This window comes from Sturnus vulgaris, unplaced genomic scaffold (assembly GCF_052056855.1).
Source record: "Sturnus vulgaris isolate bStuVul1 unplaced genomic scaffold, bStuVul1.hap1 Scaffold_195, whole genome shotgun sequence".
NCBI classification, from domain to species: domain Eukaryota; kingdom Metazoa; phylum Chordata; class Aves; order Passeriformes; family Sturnidae; genus Sturnus; species Sturnus vulgaris.
Window position 1 is genome coordinate 13169717 of NW_028276170.1, and position 16141 is coordinate 13185857.

The 16141-nt window shown below is 52.4% G+C and overlaps 1 protein-coding gene across 1 annotated transcript in view; it reads left to right on the top strand.

Moving 5' to 3' along the window:
* Window positions 1–16141, top strand: part of LOC148218095 (uncharacterized) — a 261533-nt gene that overhangs the window by 145815 nt on the left and 99577 nt on the right. The window contains 1 exon segment of the mRNA XM_088158050.1: window positions 6151–6529. Within this exon segment, the coding sequence (XP_088014176.1) occupies window positions 6151–6529 (379 nt within the window).

The window sequence follows — 16141 nt, forward strand, 5'->3', positions numbered from 1 at the left end:
TGCCACTTTTCTTCTTTTTGTACTCCTTTCCTTATATCAGGCCAGGCCTTAGTAACAAATTGCACCTTAAGCAATGTGTTGAAGGCTGGCCCTTCAGGATCCATCCCCCCGTGCTTCCTCAAGGCATCCCTAATCCTCTCCAACCAATGAGGGCTTTCCTGTTTCTCCTGTTCTAACGACAGAGCCTTAGCTATGTTGTTAGTTCTGGGAGCTGCTGACTTGATTGCCCTGATCAAATAAGCACGGCAATCACGGTGAGCCAGACTGGCCTGGTTATTTGGGTCCCACTGGGGGTCTGCCTGGGGGATGGCATCACCCACCGTAGGTGCATTGGGTCCAGCCCCCCCTGCTGCTTGTGGGTGTTCATCCTCCCACAGCTGCCGAGCTTTCTGCAAAATCATTCGTTTCTCTGATGACTCAAACAAAATTCCCAAAAGAAAATCCCAATCCTTTCACGTATAATCTGCATTTCCCAAATATTCCTCTATCTTTTCCCCCACCCCTATGGGATCATCCAAATATGGGGGTAATTCTTTTTTCAACCCTCTTATATCCTGGGTAGTGAGTGGTACAATTACAACTCAAATCCTCCCCCTTGACCCCCAAAGGAACTTGACAGAGTGGCATCTGGTGTACCCCTGTCTCTTGGGGGGCTTCTGATGCCTTAAACTGAGTTCCTCTTCTAGTTCTGGGGGGTGATACAACATGCTGCTCCCCTCCCCCTACACCATTATCCTTCTCAGGTGGGGCTGTAGGAATAACATTTCCCTGATCCCCTTTCTCTGAAAGGTGAGGATACAGACGACCTGCAGCTGGCTCTGGGTCAGCTGGCAACACTGGAGGACAAGACGGGAGAAGGAGCTGAAAAACATCCCAATCCTCACCACTTTCCTCTTCCTCCTCTTTTTTCTTAACACATAAATTTCTCTTGTTTCTTGTCTGACCCATATTAATCCACATTCCCTTTCAATCCATCCTTTCCAATTCTCCTCTAAATACCTTCACAAAATTCAACACAAATGAATTTTATCTGTTCCATAAGGTGGCCATATAAGTCCCCTTGCCAACTTATACTCTGGCCACACAAAATAACAATATTTTACCATCATTTCCACAGTTACTTCTGGGTGAATATACAATCTGTCCCAAGACCTCAGCATTCACCCCAAGGGACTCTCCGGGGGTATTATGGGATCGTCATCCCTTTTGCTGGGGGTCCTTCCCGGCTTCACCTTTCCAACCCTCTCTGGGTGCCCCGTTTTACCTGTGCTACCCTCCATGGGTGCCCTCCCAGGTTTGCTCCCCGAAGATCCCATTTTACTCACCGGTGAGATTTTCAGTGGTCTTTCCCTGTGGAATCTTCACGGACCCCCCTGGTCCGCCACTCGTCTGTCTCCTGGACAGTCTCGGGAACCCAATGGATCGCCCGGTACCGGCCGGCACCAAGGGGAGCTGATCACCCAAACTGGGTGAGGCGCCTTCAGCTCCACTCGCTGCCCCGGACGGTGGAAAGATCCCAGACAAGCCCCCAAAATTGTCAGGAAAATTAATTCAAAAACACCAGAGGTTTATGTCCAAAAAGAAGACAGAGGAGTCCTTTTTGCTTTATTTGAATAAAGGGAGAGGCCATGGGACATTCCCCTGGGATCTCTCAAATTTTTGGAGGACGCAGCCTCCTTTTTATCCTATTTTCCCGGCCGCATTTCCCTCTCTCTTTCCCCATTGGCTGAGGTACTTGAGAGGCACAGACTTCCCGGAATGCCTGATACCTGAAATTCCCCTCTAATGTATAAACTTCCCTTTTCATTTTTAATTTTTATAGAATTCATAGTTTTTCCCCCGTTGCTTCTTTCATCTTTCGATATCCAATTTGATTTAGCAGCAGCCTTACAGTTTGTTTGTAAAGGCAAACATCTTTTTCCATTCATCAATCATTGGAATCCATCCCATTGTTTCTTTTATATCTCAGTGCTAGCCTTATCTACAGGCAGATCCAGAGCTCATTTGTAAAGACAAATTCAACATTCCTCTCAGCCCAGAGGAGAATCTAGCACAAAATATTCTCCCTGTGCACTGCACGACAAGAAATATTCGGAGGAAAATACAGTGGCAACTGAGGCTTGTGGAACTCCCAGAATACTGAGCCTGCAGAGGAGGCAAACAGCCCTGGCAGTGCCTGAGGGGACTTCTCCTCACAGACTCCTCTCAAAGTGTGTCACTTCAGCAGGGGAAGGCTTTCAAACCTTTGCCTTTCCTTCCTCCTGTGCTAAAATTTAAGGCTCCTCCTGAGAAAATACTGAGCTACAAACAATTCTCCATTCCTCAACAAAGCTACTCAGGTGCTCTACCAAAGAAAGAGCAAAACTAAAGGTGGTCAGAAATTTCCCATCAAGGCCTATTTGCAGAGAAACCCCATCATATGGGAGCAAATATTTATTAGCATCAGTTCACTCAAAAGAAACCAAACTCTGTATTAAGCAGCGTTTTAAACGAACTTGAATTCTTTTTCCTCACATATCAACTGGACTGGTTTGTTCCTTTTTTGTCCTAGAGAGAATATTAGAACGATTTGCTCTTGACAGGACTCCCTGGGTGGCCCCCAGCCCTGGCTCCTCACCACGCCTTGCCTGGGCTGTTAACGCAGCCTGTCAGCACCACCTGACTTTGGCAGCCTGTTCAGGCCTCGGGCACGGCTGGTGCCACGGTCCCCTCTGGTGCCACGGTCCCCTCTGGCTCCTGGCGTGTCCCTGCTGCTGGAGGAGCCCTGCTCGTGCTGCTGCCTGCGTTCAACAACGCCCGTCCTGCTCCCCAGGCAAAGAGAGACCAAAATCACTGCTTCGGGCAGCTCGTTTGAACGAGTTGAACACTTACTCATCTCTAACACAGACCTCTTAACACCCACACACCAACACCTGGAAGTCACCTCATCTACAGAGGTGAGGAAGCCTGAGAGAACAGAAGGTCGACGTTCAAGCACATTTGTGGGACACATATTGAGAAAGTAACAAAATTACAGCCTGAATAATATTCCAGGCTGGAGCTTTTCAGCTCTGTTCCCAGCCGATAAGCTGGTCCAGCTCAAGGCTAGGGAGAATTTCTCCCAGGCTAATAATTTGGTCAAAATAAAAAGGAATTAGTAACAAAGATAGAACAGCTGTTGTGATGTGTGACCAGGCCCTGGGAATGGGGTGTCTTCTCTCTGAACCAATCACCTTTTTTCTACTCTGGGAATTACGAGTCATGCTATATTTCTGAATAAACTTGTCTCTTTCTTCCTGTCATGAAAGATGACCATGTAGCTGTGCATTTTATTTCCGCCGCACTTAAAGGGTTAAAACCCGATTCCACGGCTACACACATTGGGTTTTTAATTTAGTGGAAGCGCTCACTCGTTCACAAGCCTTACTTGTCAAACTGGATTGTGCGATGCAATTGTCTTGCTTGTGTCAGAGAGAAACCAGGGAAAAATCAGCTAAGAAATGAGAACCACACTTGGGGCTCGGGCTTGGCAGACAAAGGGATCAGGGCGGCACCTGCCCGCTTTGCCCGAGTCCCTGCTCGTGCCGGACAAAGGCGGACGCGGCTCCGTGCGGGGCGAGCCGGGCGCTCCGTGCCGGGGCCGGGGCCGAGCGCTCGGGCGGGCGGCGCTCAGGATGCTCGGGCAGCGCCGCGGGCCGGGCGGGCGCGATGGAGCCGCCTGAGGGCTGGGACCCCTCCGGGCGGCCGGCCCGGCGCACGCAGTGGCTGCTCAGCGCCCTCGCCCACCGCTACGGGCTGGAGCGCGGCGTGGAGAACGAGATGGTCGTGCTGGCCAGCGGCCCGGAGCAGTCCCTGCAGGAGATCTTCCAGCAGCGGGACTGCGCCGGGCCGGGCCGCATCCCCGGCGAGGAGTCCCGCACGCTGTGCCGGGCGCTGGCGCCGGAGGAGGCGGCGGAGCCCGAGGAGTGCGCGGGGCTGTGGGACGGGCTCTGGGCCGAGCTCACCTTCCGCCAGCTCCACGCGCGGCGCTGCGGCCACTTCAGCACCCGCGCGGGGCCGCGGCTGCCGCTGGGCCGGGAGGGCGAGCACATCGAGAGCCACATCCGCCCGCGCAGCCCCCGCCGAGCCCGAGCGGCGGCCGCCGGGGCCCTGCTCCCGAGAGCGCTGCGAGGAGATGGTGGCGCTGGAGCGGGCCGAGGAGCGCATGGCCGAGCTGCAGCAGGAGAAGGGCAGCCTGCGGCAGCTGCTGGAGGACGTGCGGGCCGCCCTGCAGAGCAGCGATGCGCGGTGCCCGGCGCTGCGGCTGAGTCCGGGCCGGCTTCTGCACCGCGCTCCCGGCGGCGGCTCGGGTGGCCCCGAGCGCTTCAGGAGAGATGCTGCTCTCGGAAAGTCAGTGTTTAGAACCCCTCCACCTCCGCACTGAGACCGAAGTTGCTCCTTCATCCTCGGTATTAACTTTCCAGTAAAGTTTAGTTACAAGGGAGGCTTTTAGGAGAAATGTAAGGCATCGGTGTGCCATTAAATATATTTGTGATGAGCACTGTTCAAAGTGTAGGGGAGTTCAGCTTAACAAACCCACGTGTACAATGCTGCTGCTGCTTCTCCTGTGCGTGCAGCCAGGATGTGCTGATAGCAGATGCTGGGTATGCACTGCTGCAGGGTTTTTCCTGAAGTATGAAAGAGCTTTGGGATCCTTCCCTGCACAAGCACGTGCAGTGCCTCAGTCATAAGTGCCTCAGAAATATCAGAAGTGTGTCTTCTTCAGAGTGTGGTCACAAGGGTTCAGAGTTGGAGCCAGTTCTGTGGGCAGGCTGATGAATAGTCTGGGGCTCCTCTGCAGAGCCCCATTCATTCTGGGGCTGCTTTCTGCTGGTTCTGCTGGACTGGCTCGAGTGAAACACACACCCAATTAACAGCAGTTAAATTACTCTGGCATGAAACAGTGGGGAACAGGCAGAGCAGTGAAGGGCAGCATGGACCAGTTGTTCTGGCAGGTCTGACGAGGTCTGGTTTGATACAGCACTCACAGAACTCTGCTCCACCTGTGACACTTCCACTTGCAGTAGATGACTGTTTCTCTTCACAATATCCAGCAAGGCAGGTCAAAGACACTTTTACCATTTTCATCTTCAAAAGGGAGAAGAAATCAGCAGCAAACATGAAGTAACCAGTCAGAGGTCCCAGGAAGAAACAAAAGAACAAAGAGTGGTGGAAAAAAACAGGTGGAACAGTGATCCTTATCTGTGTGGGAGATATCCTCTGGTAATGGGCCATCTGTTAAAACCAGGTGGGGCAGTGTTCTTTATCTTTTCCACAACCCATCCTTCCTCCAGGAAGATATCTTCTGTTAATGGGCCATTGAGTGCCACTGCATGACTGATAAAATTCCATCATCCCATTGGGAGATGCTCCAGCCAGGGGGAGGAGCCAAGCCTTTCCTACCTAGATAAAATCTGAGATTTGGAACACCAAGGCAGCCCTTACCCACTGGTTTCCAGAGGACAAGAGCTACCAGACCTTTCTACAGCATCACTACTACAACAAGACCACTTCATTGGGACTGCTACCACCACCCTAACTAGCGGGGTGTCAGGTTGTATTCTGATTCTGTCAGTTGTTTTCTTTTCTACTATTGCATGAATTTATCTCTTTTCCTATAAAATTGTATTTCTGACTTGGAGACTCTCACTGGTTTTGCTTTCGAATCAGCACAATTTTGGGGGGGATTTTGGCTGAAGCTTGTTATTTGGGGAGGTTTTGATCTGTGTGTTAAAGTCTGGAGGATTTGGGGCAGGAATCTTGGTGTTTGGGAGGTTATTACAGACACAAGATGCTCAATGACTTCCAGAGATGAACTTGGGCAAGGAGAAACACCGAGTTTATGGAGCTCTCTTCTTGTTATTTCCCCCTAAACCAGGAATTTTCATTCCTCAGGTGTGCGGGGATGGAGGAGGCAGAAAAGCCGCGGAGATCCCTCAGGAGGAGGGGCTGCAAACCCAGCCCAGGGAGCTGCGAGGAGGAAAGACCCTCCCTGAGCCGGGGAGGCGGCCGGAGATCCAGGCAGAGCTCAGAGCTGGTGGAGAAGCCTCCTGGAGGGGAGAAGCCCCACAAGTGCTTGGAATGTGGGAAGGGTTTCAGCTGGAGCTCCAACCTGATCCGGCACCAGATGATCCACACTGGGGAAAAGCCCTATGAGTGTGGGAAATGTGGGAAGAGCTTCAGAGACAGCTCCAGCCTGCTCTGGCACCAGATGATCCACACAGGGGAACGGCCCTACACCTGCTTGGAATGTGGAAAGAGCTTTGGCAACAGCTCCAACCTGAGACAGCACCAGCGCATCCACAGTGGGGAGAGGCCCTACGAGTGTCCCAAGTGTGGGAAGAGGTTTCAGACCAGCTCCAATCTCCTCCTACATGAGCGGATTCACACAGAGGAGAGGCCCTTCCGCTGCCCCGACTGCGGGAAGGGCTTCAAGCAAAATGGCAACCTCACTGTCCACCGGCGCATCCACACTGGGGAGAGGCCCTACGAGTGTCCTGAGTGTGGGAAGAGCTTCTCACAGAGGTGTAACTTGACCCAACACCAACGGAGTCTCCACTAAGGGAAGCCCTGTGAGTGTCCCGAGTGTGGGAAGAGCTTCGTGCTCTGCTCCAGGTCCATCCCCCATGGGAGGATCGGTGTTGGATGATCCCCAATGACCCCCGTTGGGCAGAGCCCTGGTGATCCGTGTTTCTGGTTATCCCCGTTGGATAAGGGGAAGGGGTTGGAGAGATTTTTTTTCCTTGTCCCGCTGTGATTTGGTTGGTAATAAATTCCCTCGCTGTGCCCAGGCTGGCTCTGTTGTTCCTGTGCCGGTGCTCGGGGCGGGATCTCTCCTGTTCCTTCTCTCAACGCCCGGGCCTGTTCTCAGCCAATCAGAGAATGCAATGGAGAAGATTCAGCCAATCAGAGATAGCAGCTGTGATGACTCACCGGTTGCCGGGCAGACCCGCAGCACCCAGTGTTCCCCACCTGGACCCACCCTCCCCCCCAGTCACGATCCCCCCGCGGGGTCCCCCAAGTCCTCTCCCAGTCCCGCCCCACAATAAACGGGACGGGGCGAACTGGGAAACTTTACTGGGAACACTGGGAGCAGCCAGGCTGGGACAGAGTGACAGCAGGGCGGGGGGGAACACACGATCCCCCCTAAATCAGCGTGGGGACCGAGCGGGGGGTCCCTGCCTCACCCGAGGCCATGGGCAGGGTCTGCCGCCACTGCTGGGTCAGGAGCTCTGTGGGCCGAGAAAAGGGGGTAGCACCTGACTGGGGGCCCCATGGGGAGCGCACACGCTCCGGGGTCGGAACACGACCCCCGGGACCCTCCCCCCACCCTTCTTGCACAGGTAGAAGCCGAGCCCCAGCTCCAGGAAGACGAAACCCAACACGGAGCCCCCGATCCCCATCAGCACCTTGCTGCTGGCGGTGTCCGGCGGCATCTCTGGGGGTCCACAGGCGTCAAGACCTCCCAAAATCTCTCACAGACACCCCAAGCTACTCCAATCACCCTCCCAGTCACCTCTAACCCACCCAGGACTCCTTAAATCCTCCTCCCAATATCTTCCCAGCCTCTCCAGGACCCACCAACGCTCCTGCTTTCCATCTCAGCATCCCATAACCCCCTCTCAGTTGCCCCCCACCACCTCAGGACCCCCAAACCCTCTCCCAGTCCCTACCCGGTCTCACCAGGACTCACCAGAACTCCTCTCAGTCTCTTCCCATCACAGCCAACCTAATTCCAACCCTTGATTTCCAGCTCCAGATCTTTCTCCATCCCCTCCAGGCTCACTCAAATCCCTCCCTGTTCCCCCCAGCTGATCCTAGTGTGTCCCCACTCTCTCCCAGTGTCCCCTAGTGTGTCCGTCTCACGGTGGCCCTCGAGCTCCCAGCCCGGCCCCAGCTGCCTGCTCTGCTCCATGGATTTCTACACTGCTGAGATCCAGGTGAGGTGGTTCCAGGGCCAGCAGGAGCTCTCAGGGCATGTGGTGGCCACCAGGACCAGGTCCCCAACAGGAGATGGCTGGTGTGGCACTGAGAGGGACTGGGAATGAAACTGGAGAGAGTGGAGGAACACTGGGAGAGAGTGGATTGGATTGGGGCAATGGGAGAGAGGGTGGAGGTCTGGGAGTGGACTGGGAATGGAATGGCTGGGGACTGAGAGGAATTGGGAGGGACGCTGGTGACACTGGGAGGGACCGTGAGGACACTGGAAGAGACTGGAATGGAGTGGGAGAGCCACTGGAGTCACTTGGGGTGAGGGGGCAGGAGGCCCCGGGGATGGGCACAAGAAGGGCTGACGTGTCTCGGGTGATTCCCAGGGAGGTTTTGAGGGGCTCCAGGGTCGTTCCCAGGGCAGGGCCCGAGGGGACACGCTCTGCCCCACGCTCACCTCTGCACTCCACGAGGAACGGGCTGGACAACTCGTAGTTGTGCCGGCAGTGCCTGTCCACCGCAGCCCGTCTGTACTCCATCCATTGCGGGTCGCTGTTCCAGTGCCTGGCAGCCTTGTCCCCAAAGGAGGTGTCCCCACGTGCAGCCCCACATCGCTGCCCAAGTGCAGGAACTGCTCCCGCTTGGAGATGTTCCTCTCCACGAACCTCAGCCGGTCGGTGCCGTGAATGAAGTGACACTGGGACTAAACCATCTCCTGGAACAGCGCTGCGTGTGCAGGACACAGGTCCGGGGGTGTCCCCCCAGCAGCCCCCCAGCAGCCCACAGTAGCCAAGAGCTGCGGGGCAACCCCGACTCCGCACCCCCAGTGCCCCACGGCTGCCATGGGACCCTTCATCCTGCAGTCCCAGTTCCTCTTTTCCACCCTTCTCTGTATTTTCCTCCCTCTTTCCCAACATTCCCCAGTCACCAGCCCCCCCCAACATCTGTTTGGGGATCCCACCTCCCCATTTCTTTTTCTCTCCCCACTGTTCCCACCATCCCACCACTTCCCGCCCCTCCCGCTCACCCGAGAGCTCCGTGCCCCCAGCCCGGGGGGCTCCCAGTGGCACCAGTAGGGCCCCAGCTGCCCCACACGCCCCATGGCCAGCGCCGGGCAGGGTCTGACACCTCCCCCCTGTTGGATCCCTGGAAACTGAGAGGTTTGGGCTTTCTGTGCTGACAGGCACTGACCCCCAGGAAAATGCTGCTTTTGACCTGAGGCTGTGAAGAAGGTTTCCTGAACTGAGTGATAGAACTGGGATCACTGGTGTGTTGTTGGAATAGAAATGTGCAGTGTCACATAGTGGAAAATTAAAATTTGTGATTTTAGAATGTAGTAATATATATTAAACAAGATGGAGATTTTAGGGTGGAGGTTTCTTTCTTCTTCACTTTCTTCATGGGTATAGGTGGTACTTTTGTAATTAGATAGAAAATTCCACATTGCAGGTCATGGGTGATTGGCTCTTGGGCTATTATGGTGTCTTTTTTTAATTGGTCTCATTGGCCCTTAAAAGGCCTTGTAGAGAGAGGTACGTGTCCATTTTTAGCCTGTTAGCTGTAAGTGCTGTAGAACTCACTGTAATATAGATAAGAATTAATAAACATCTGAGTCCAAACACGAAATACCGTCTCTCGAGCATTTAATCTCGACTCTAGAAAAACAAAAAAGAAGATAAAACGTGATAGCCCCCACCTCAAATTCTCCTGGCGGGGGGCGCTGGGGGCGGGGCGCGGGTGGAGTCCAGGTGAGGAGCTCTGGGCGCTCTGGGACTGCCTGAGGAGTCATCAGCGCCGCGCGCTCTGATTGGCTCAATTATTTTGGTGCCTTCTCTGATTGGCTGAGGAGAGGCCCGGGAGTTGAGAGGAGGGCCGGGAGAGATCCTGCCCCAGGCTAGCGGTGGAAGAACATCCAATTAACAAGGCATGCAGATCATTTCCCAGCGGTGCCCACACTCCTGTAGGAACTAAATGCACCGAGGATCTCACGAGGGTCACCAACTCTCTGGCGGCCAAATCCAGCCCTGCGCTCCCTGCGGGTGCGGGCACTCTGGGAAGGGCTCAGCTGCGGGTCAGATGGCCGGAGAGTGGCTTGGTGGTCACCTCGTGTGTGAGGCAGTGATGGGCTGGGGAGATGTGTGGACACCACATGATCAGAGAGCTGACTGGGTAAAGGGACACATCAACAGCGACACCGCAGTGACAGGCAGCCAATGCGGGCTTGTTTCACTAAAGTTTGGGTTAAGTTTCTCTTGGGGGTTGTTTTTATTTTTTTTTTTCCCCCGCCTAGTTCTCTGGAATTTTTTCCCATTGACATGCTAAGATGGCTAGTGATAGGGGGAGACTCCCTGACCCATTTTGGAGTTTCTCTCGTAGGGCAGGGGGGATGGGGAGGGAAGAGGGAGAACACTGCAAAATCAGGGGCAGGTAAAGGAGAGGTGTGTGCAGCTGCTCGCTCTCTCACTCGTTTGGCTCAGAGAAGGATGGCCACTGGAAAACCTCGCCCTGCCATCCCAACGCCGGGAGCTGCCTTTCCTCGGCTGTGGGACCCCGCACTCTCCTGGTCGGACACTCTCCCACTTCAGCCTGCCACCTCCACACAACCTATTGGAGCACTGGGACTGACACTGCCTGCAAGCATCCATGAGCAGAGTCTTTCCTCCACCCTTCCCACCCAGGACACAGCCGCCATCACCCCCAGCACTCCTGCAGCCACACGGGATCACCGCATCTGCCCCTGCCCACCGGGAGCCGGCTGGCACTGACTGCCAACTTGGACAGAAACTGCAGCAGAGGGGAAAGGTGTCCACAACCAGAAAAACTGTTACTGGGTTCCCGTCTTCTATTTGTTGTTAATTACTTAGTTGTTGTTGTTTTGTTTGCCTTGTTATATATATGTATATATACTAGTAAAGAACTCTTATTCCTATTCCCATATGTTTGCCTGAAAGCCCCATAATTCCAAAAGTATACTAATTCAGAGGGAGGGATTTATTAGCTCAATTTCGAGGGAAGGCCCTGCTTTTCTCCAGCACACACCTGCCCTTTTTCAAACCAGGACAGATTTTTGGCACCCAACATGGCCCCTTTCCCTATGGGAGTGGCTTTTAATGAGTGTGAGAGAGAGGTTTGTCCACAGAGAGAGAATGCAGGAGCACCATCATAGAATGTGCTGGAAGACCCTTAAGGAAGGGATCCAAGAGCTGAGAGAAGTGGCAGTGCTGGAGGTGCTCTTTGGGAGGGATGGACAGCATGACAATGACCCTGACAAGGTCAGGTGCACAGAGCAGATGTTGTGGAACCTGGCAAACCTGGGGCCATCTCAATACACCACCTTTATTGCAATGGTTAATGCTGAAAGCAGCCGAGAAACAGTGGGTTCTGTCACCAACAAACTTAGAAATTAGGAGAATATGATCAATGGCCGATGCAGGCTCGTGTCTCTGCTGTGATTAAGGAACACAAAGAGAAGTTTAAAGAGGAGATGAGGGAAGAGATGAGGAAGATCAGTGCAGCACCAGTGCGAGTCACAGGCCCCAAAGTCAGAGCCCAATGTCCCCCAGCTAGAGAGAGGGTACACTCCACGAGCTGACCTGTGTTTCTTTCTGCGTGGCCATGGGGAAGACATGAGAAGGTGGGATGGGAAACCCACTTCTGTCCTGGCAGCACGGGTGCATCAGCTCAGGGGGGGAAACACAAACTGAGGGAGCTCTGATAAAGTGAAGGTAGCCTCAGCCTCCCATGACCGAGGTGCAGGGTATTACAGAAGGGAGGATGATGTGTCAGATCCCCTTGATGGAACCTCCAGCATGTATCCCCAGGAAAGAAAAAATAACCAGGGCTAGAGGGGCCCTGCCTCTAGCCAGAGAGAGGGACGGGAAAACCGGGTCTTTTGGATGGTGTGGATCCAATGTCCTGGCACGTCAGAGCCACAGAAATACAGAGTGTTAGTTGATCCTGATGCACAGAGTACCCTAATGCCATTGGGACATGTGGGGACAGATCCTGAGTCCATTGCTGCGGTGATTGCAGGAATTGACTCTGCTGGAGGCTGAGGTGAGCCTGACTGGGAAGGAGTGGCAGAAACATCCAAATTTGACCAGCCACTTCCCTGGTGGACGTTGCCCATGGTGTCTCTGCTGCAGCTCTTGCTGCTTTGTCCAGTCCATGGCTCTGGGCCCCTTCTCTTTCTTCTCTGGAAAATCACATTCCTGTATCTCCATCTGCTTCGTCTTTTTGTAAGAATCTTCTATTTACAAGGGTCCCCAGCAGGTTCTTCTATTTACAAGGTCTGGACCTCCACAGCTCTCGACTGCTGGCAGCTCTTCCCAGTCACCTTCCCCCACTGGGGTTCCAACTCCACCACTATCCCCACAGCCGGGCTATTGCCTATCACATCGGGGTCACCACTCATTGCAGTTGAGACAGAGCAAAGACAAAAAACTCCATGTTTGTGCAACAAAAACCAACTTTTATTGAGGGCTGTTCTCCCTATATAGCCTTTGAAGTCTGCACGGTTAGCTCTGCTTGGCTAAATTAGTTGTCACCTTGCTAAGTGGCCAGTGGCTGCCCATGTCCCAAATGGCCTAGACCTGCTCCCCAACAGCCCAGACTGCTCAAGTTATATCATTACAGTAGTTATATTATTATTTACATTATAAAATTACAATCGGGATTAGTTATAACTGGAAGGCCTCCAGGCCAGCTGTTAGCTACTACAGGTTTAGTGCTGGCCAAATCTTCCACTAGAATTATTTACTCATTTCCTGATGTGAGATAGGATTAGGAGGAAGGCAAAGCCGGCTCAAGCTTTAAAGGGTATAAAGAAAGAACTTTATTAACAGAACTAAAAGAATTACAAGAATCAGAATAAAACCTTCAGAACACTTCTCTGTAAGGCTTTTTCTCGGCCCAAAACAGGGTCTTTCACCCTTCCTCCGGTCTAGCTCAGGTGTTAGGGTGAAATTCCCCTGGGCCCTAGCCACAGAGACGTAGTTGAGATATCAAAAGAGGCTCTTTCCCCTAATAAAGTTACAGGTTTATTTCTCGTGGGTAGTGAGTGAAAAGGGAAGGGAAAAGAGCGGGGGAAGAGAGAGAAAAGAGGGGGAAGGACAGGGTAAAAGCGTGGGGGGGGGAAAGAGAACAGGGGAAGAGAAAAAGCACGGGGGAAGAGAGTGGGGGGAAAAAGAGAAAGAGCACGGGGGAAGAGAGAGATGCGGGATAAGAGAGCAAGGTCAGTGGGTCCTGACCTTTTCTAGGGTCTGGAAAGGGGGGGCGGGGAGAAATTGGATCCCAGCCAGCTCTGTGTGGCCAGGAGGGGAGAGGGACCAAGATACAGGGCACAGCAGGGGTCATGGAATGTACCATTTACAATGTATCTAGGAAACGCAACATCTCCCCGTTTTTTGTTTAACAAAGTTGAAAGAAGGATATTGGTATCATTCAAATTACGATTTTGCCCACCACTTGTAGCTGGTGGGAGGGTTAGATTGTTTCAAGTCCTTCATTTCTATGTGATTGACTACTGAGGTAGAGGGAATGAGACTATGAATAGCCTTGAAAACCAAGTGACGTAGGATCCCGAATGCCATTATTACAAGGAAAAGAATAACAAAAATTAACATAATTGTTTTGACTATAGATGTCCACCACCCTCTGAGTCCCCAGCCTTTGAACAGTCCATTGAACCAATCTTCAGATTCTTGCTTCACTTGTCCGATCAAGTTGTTCATGTTTCGGAGGGCAGCATGGATGTTAGGAGCTTTCGAGGTCAGGTCCATACAGTAAAGTCCTTCAAATTCCTGGCACTCATGTCCGTGCAGTAGCAAGAGAAAATCTATTTTCTTGTTGGAGCGTCTGTGCCAGGGTCACCCAGGTGTTCTGACGTGGCTGAGGGACGATCCATGCAGCTGCTAGACTGTTCAGTGTTAGCAGGAAGACAGCTTGGATGGGGTTCATCACAGGACTGAGAGAAGAGAAGGTTTTCTCTAGAAGGAAAAACAAACATTATAAAACCTATTAAAAGTCTCTATCTGCCGGAATGCCACCTTCTATGAGGATTTCTTTTCCTTTTTTCCGGCGGCGTCTTCTTTTTGAAGCCACTGCTACCTGCTCCTCGTTCTCCTCAGTCGGAGCAGGATGTCAGGGCCTGAGGGAGTGGATACACATGCATAGCCACGCCCCCAGGTAACAAGCTCATAGGGACCTTTGATTTCCCAGGTTTCTGGGTCCCTAATCAAAACTGGAGGATGTTGGGATAACTTGAATTGTTTACTACTGTTAAAGTGACGTACCACAGGTGGACTCATGTTTTCAAATGAACAATTTAGGAAATTGATAGTAAACATGGCTTTGCAGAGCTTCTGCTGTGGAGACATCCACACAGTTGAACTGCTCTGTTTAGCCAAAACCTGTTTGAGTGTCTGATTGGCTCGCTCCACTATACCTTGGCCTGTGGGGGAGTGGGAGGTGCCAGTTTTATGTTCCACTCCCCACTGCTGGACGAATTCCAGGAACTCCTTGGACTTATACGCTGCGCCCTGATCAGTTTTGATTTCCTTAGGGATCCCCAATACTGAAAAGGCTTGCACTAGGTGTTGTTTAGCATGCATAGCCCTTTCTCCTGCATGGGCAGAGGCATAGACTGCGCCTGAATATGTGTCAATGCTTACATGCACATATTTGAGGCGACCAAAACTAGGAATGTGTGTGATGTCTGTTTGCCATACCTCACAACTGCCAAGACCTCGGGGGTTTACCCCCATGCCTATTGAGGGCATGGTGTGCAGCTGACAGTTGGGACAGGTGGTCACAATGGCTCGAGCCTGACTCCGTGTTAGCTGGAACTGACGCATTAGACCTGGTGTATTCTGGTGATACTGCTAGTGGCTCAGCTTTGCCTGTTGGAAGATGTCAGGAAGGTGTGCTGGTTCTGCTGGGGTTGCTTGTTCTGCTGGGGTTGCAAGGGAGTCTGCCTGACGGTTCCCTTCTGCAATTTCGCCTGGCAAATCTGTGTGTGATCTCACATGCACAACATAGAACGGGTGTTCTCTATGAGAAATCAAATAAATTAGTTTGGAAAGCAACCTGAAAAGCTGCTCATTTTCGATGTCTCTGAGCACTGCCTGCTCTGCCCTGGACACTATCCCCGCTACATAGGCTGAGTCTGTCACCAAGTTTATTGGCTCTGAGAACTTTTCAAAGGCTCTCACGACTGCTGCCAGTTCAGCTACCTGGGGTGACCCTTCCACAAACTCAACATCAGCTTCCCAATGCTGAGTCTGAGGATCTCTCCAAGTCATCACCAACTTGTGGGATGCCCCAGATGCATCCGTGAACACTGTGAGAGCTTTGAGTGGTCTCCGACTCCTCTTCTCACGAGGAATGAGGTGGAATTCCTCATTAAACAGCTTGTGAGATGGGGCATGGACTGATATTTGTCCTCTGTAGCTGTCCAGGGCTAATTGGAGACTGGCATTGCTCTGGAGCAAATGCTCAAACATCTCTTTAGTCAATTTGTCAGGAGAGTTCTTTCCCTCCTCAGACAGTTTAACAGGGAGGTGAATACATGTGAAGTCACAACCAGCTAGTTCATGCACTCTGATCCTTGCTTTCCGAATCAGTTGTGCTATTAACTCTTGTGGCTTAGTGATAGTTTTGGATCTCTGGTGGGAGAGGAAGACCCACTCTATGATTAAGAGTGACTCTCTCTGCTCCTTGATCCATTGGAATATTAACCCGTGTAAGTGTGGCAGTTTTCCTAGGACAATGAATTTGAAGGGCAGCTCGGGCTGGTAACGGTGAGCTTGCCTCTCTCCTAAGGTCTTTTGTACCTTTTCGATTGCAGTCTTTGCCTCTGGGGTCAGTTCCCTGGGAGAAAGCAGCTCTCTCTCCCCTTTCAATAAATTGAAGAGAGGTTCTAGGTCCTCATTAGTGAGGCCTAGCCAGGGCCTAACTCAATTCAATGACCCACAGGGAATGGAGATCTGCTAAGGTTTTTGGATTACAATTAATTTCCAATTTCTGCGGAACAATGATCCGTGCAGTAATTTCCAGGCCCAGGTACTTCCAAGGTGGCATCCTTTGGACTTTGTCCTCCTGCAATTCAAATCCAGCAGAGGTTAAAACTTTAACCACTAGGTCAAGTGTGTCCTGGAGTAGAGAGTTATCGGGTGCACACACTAGCACATCATCC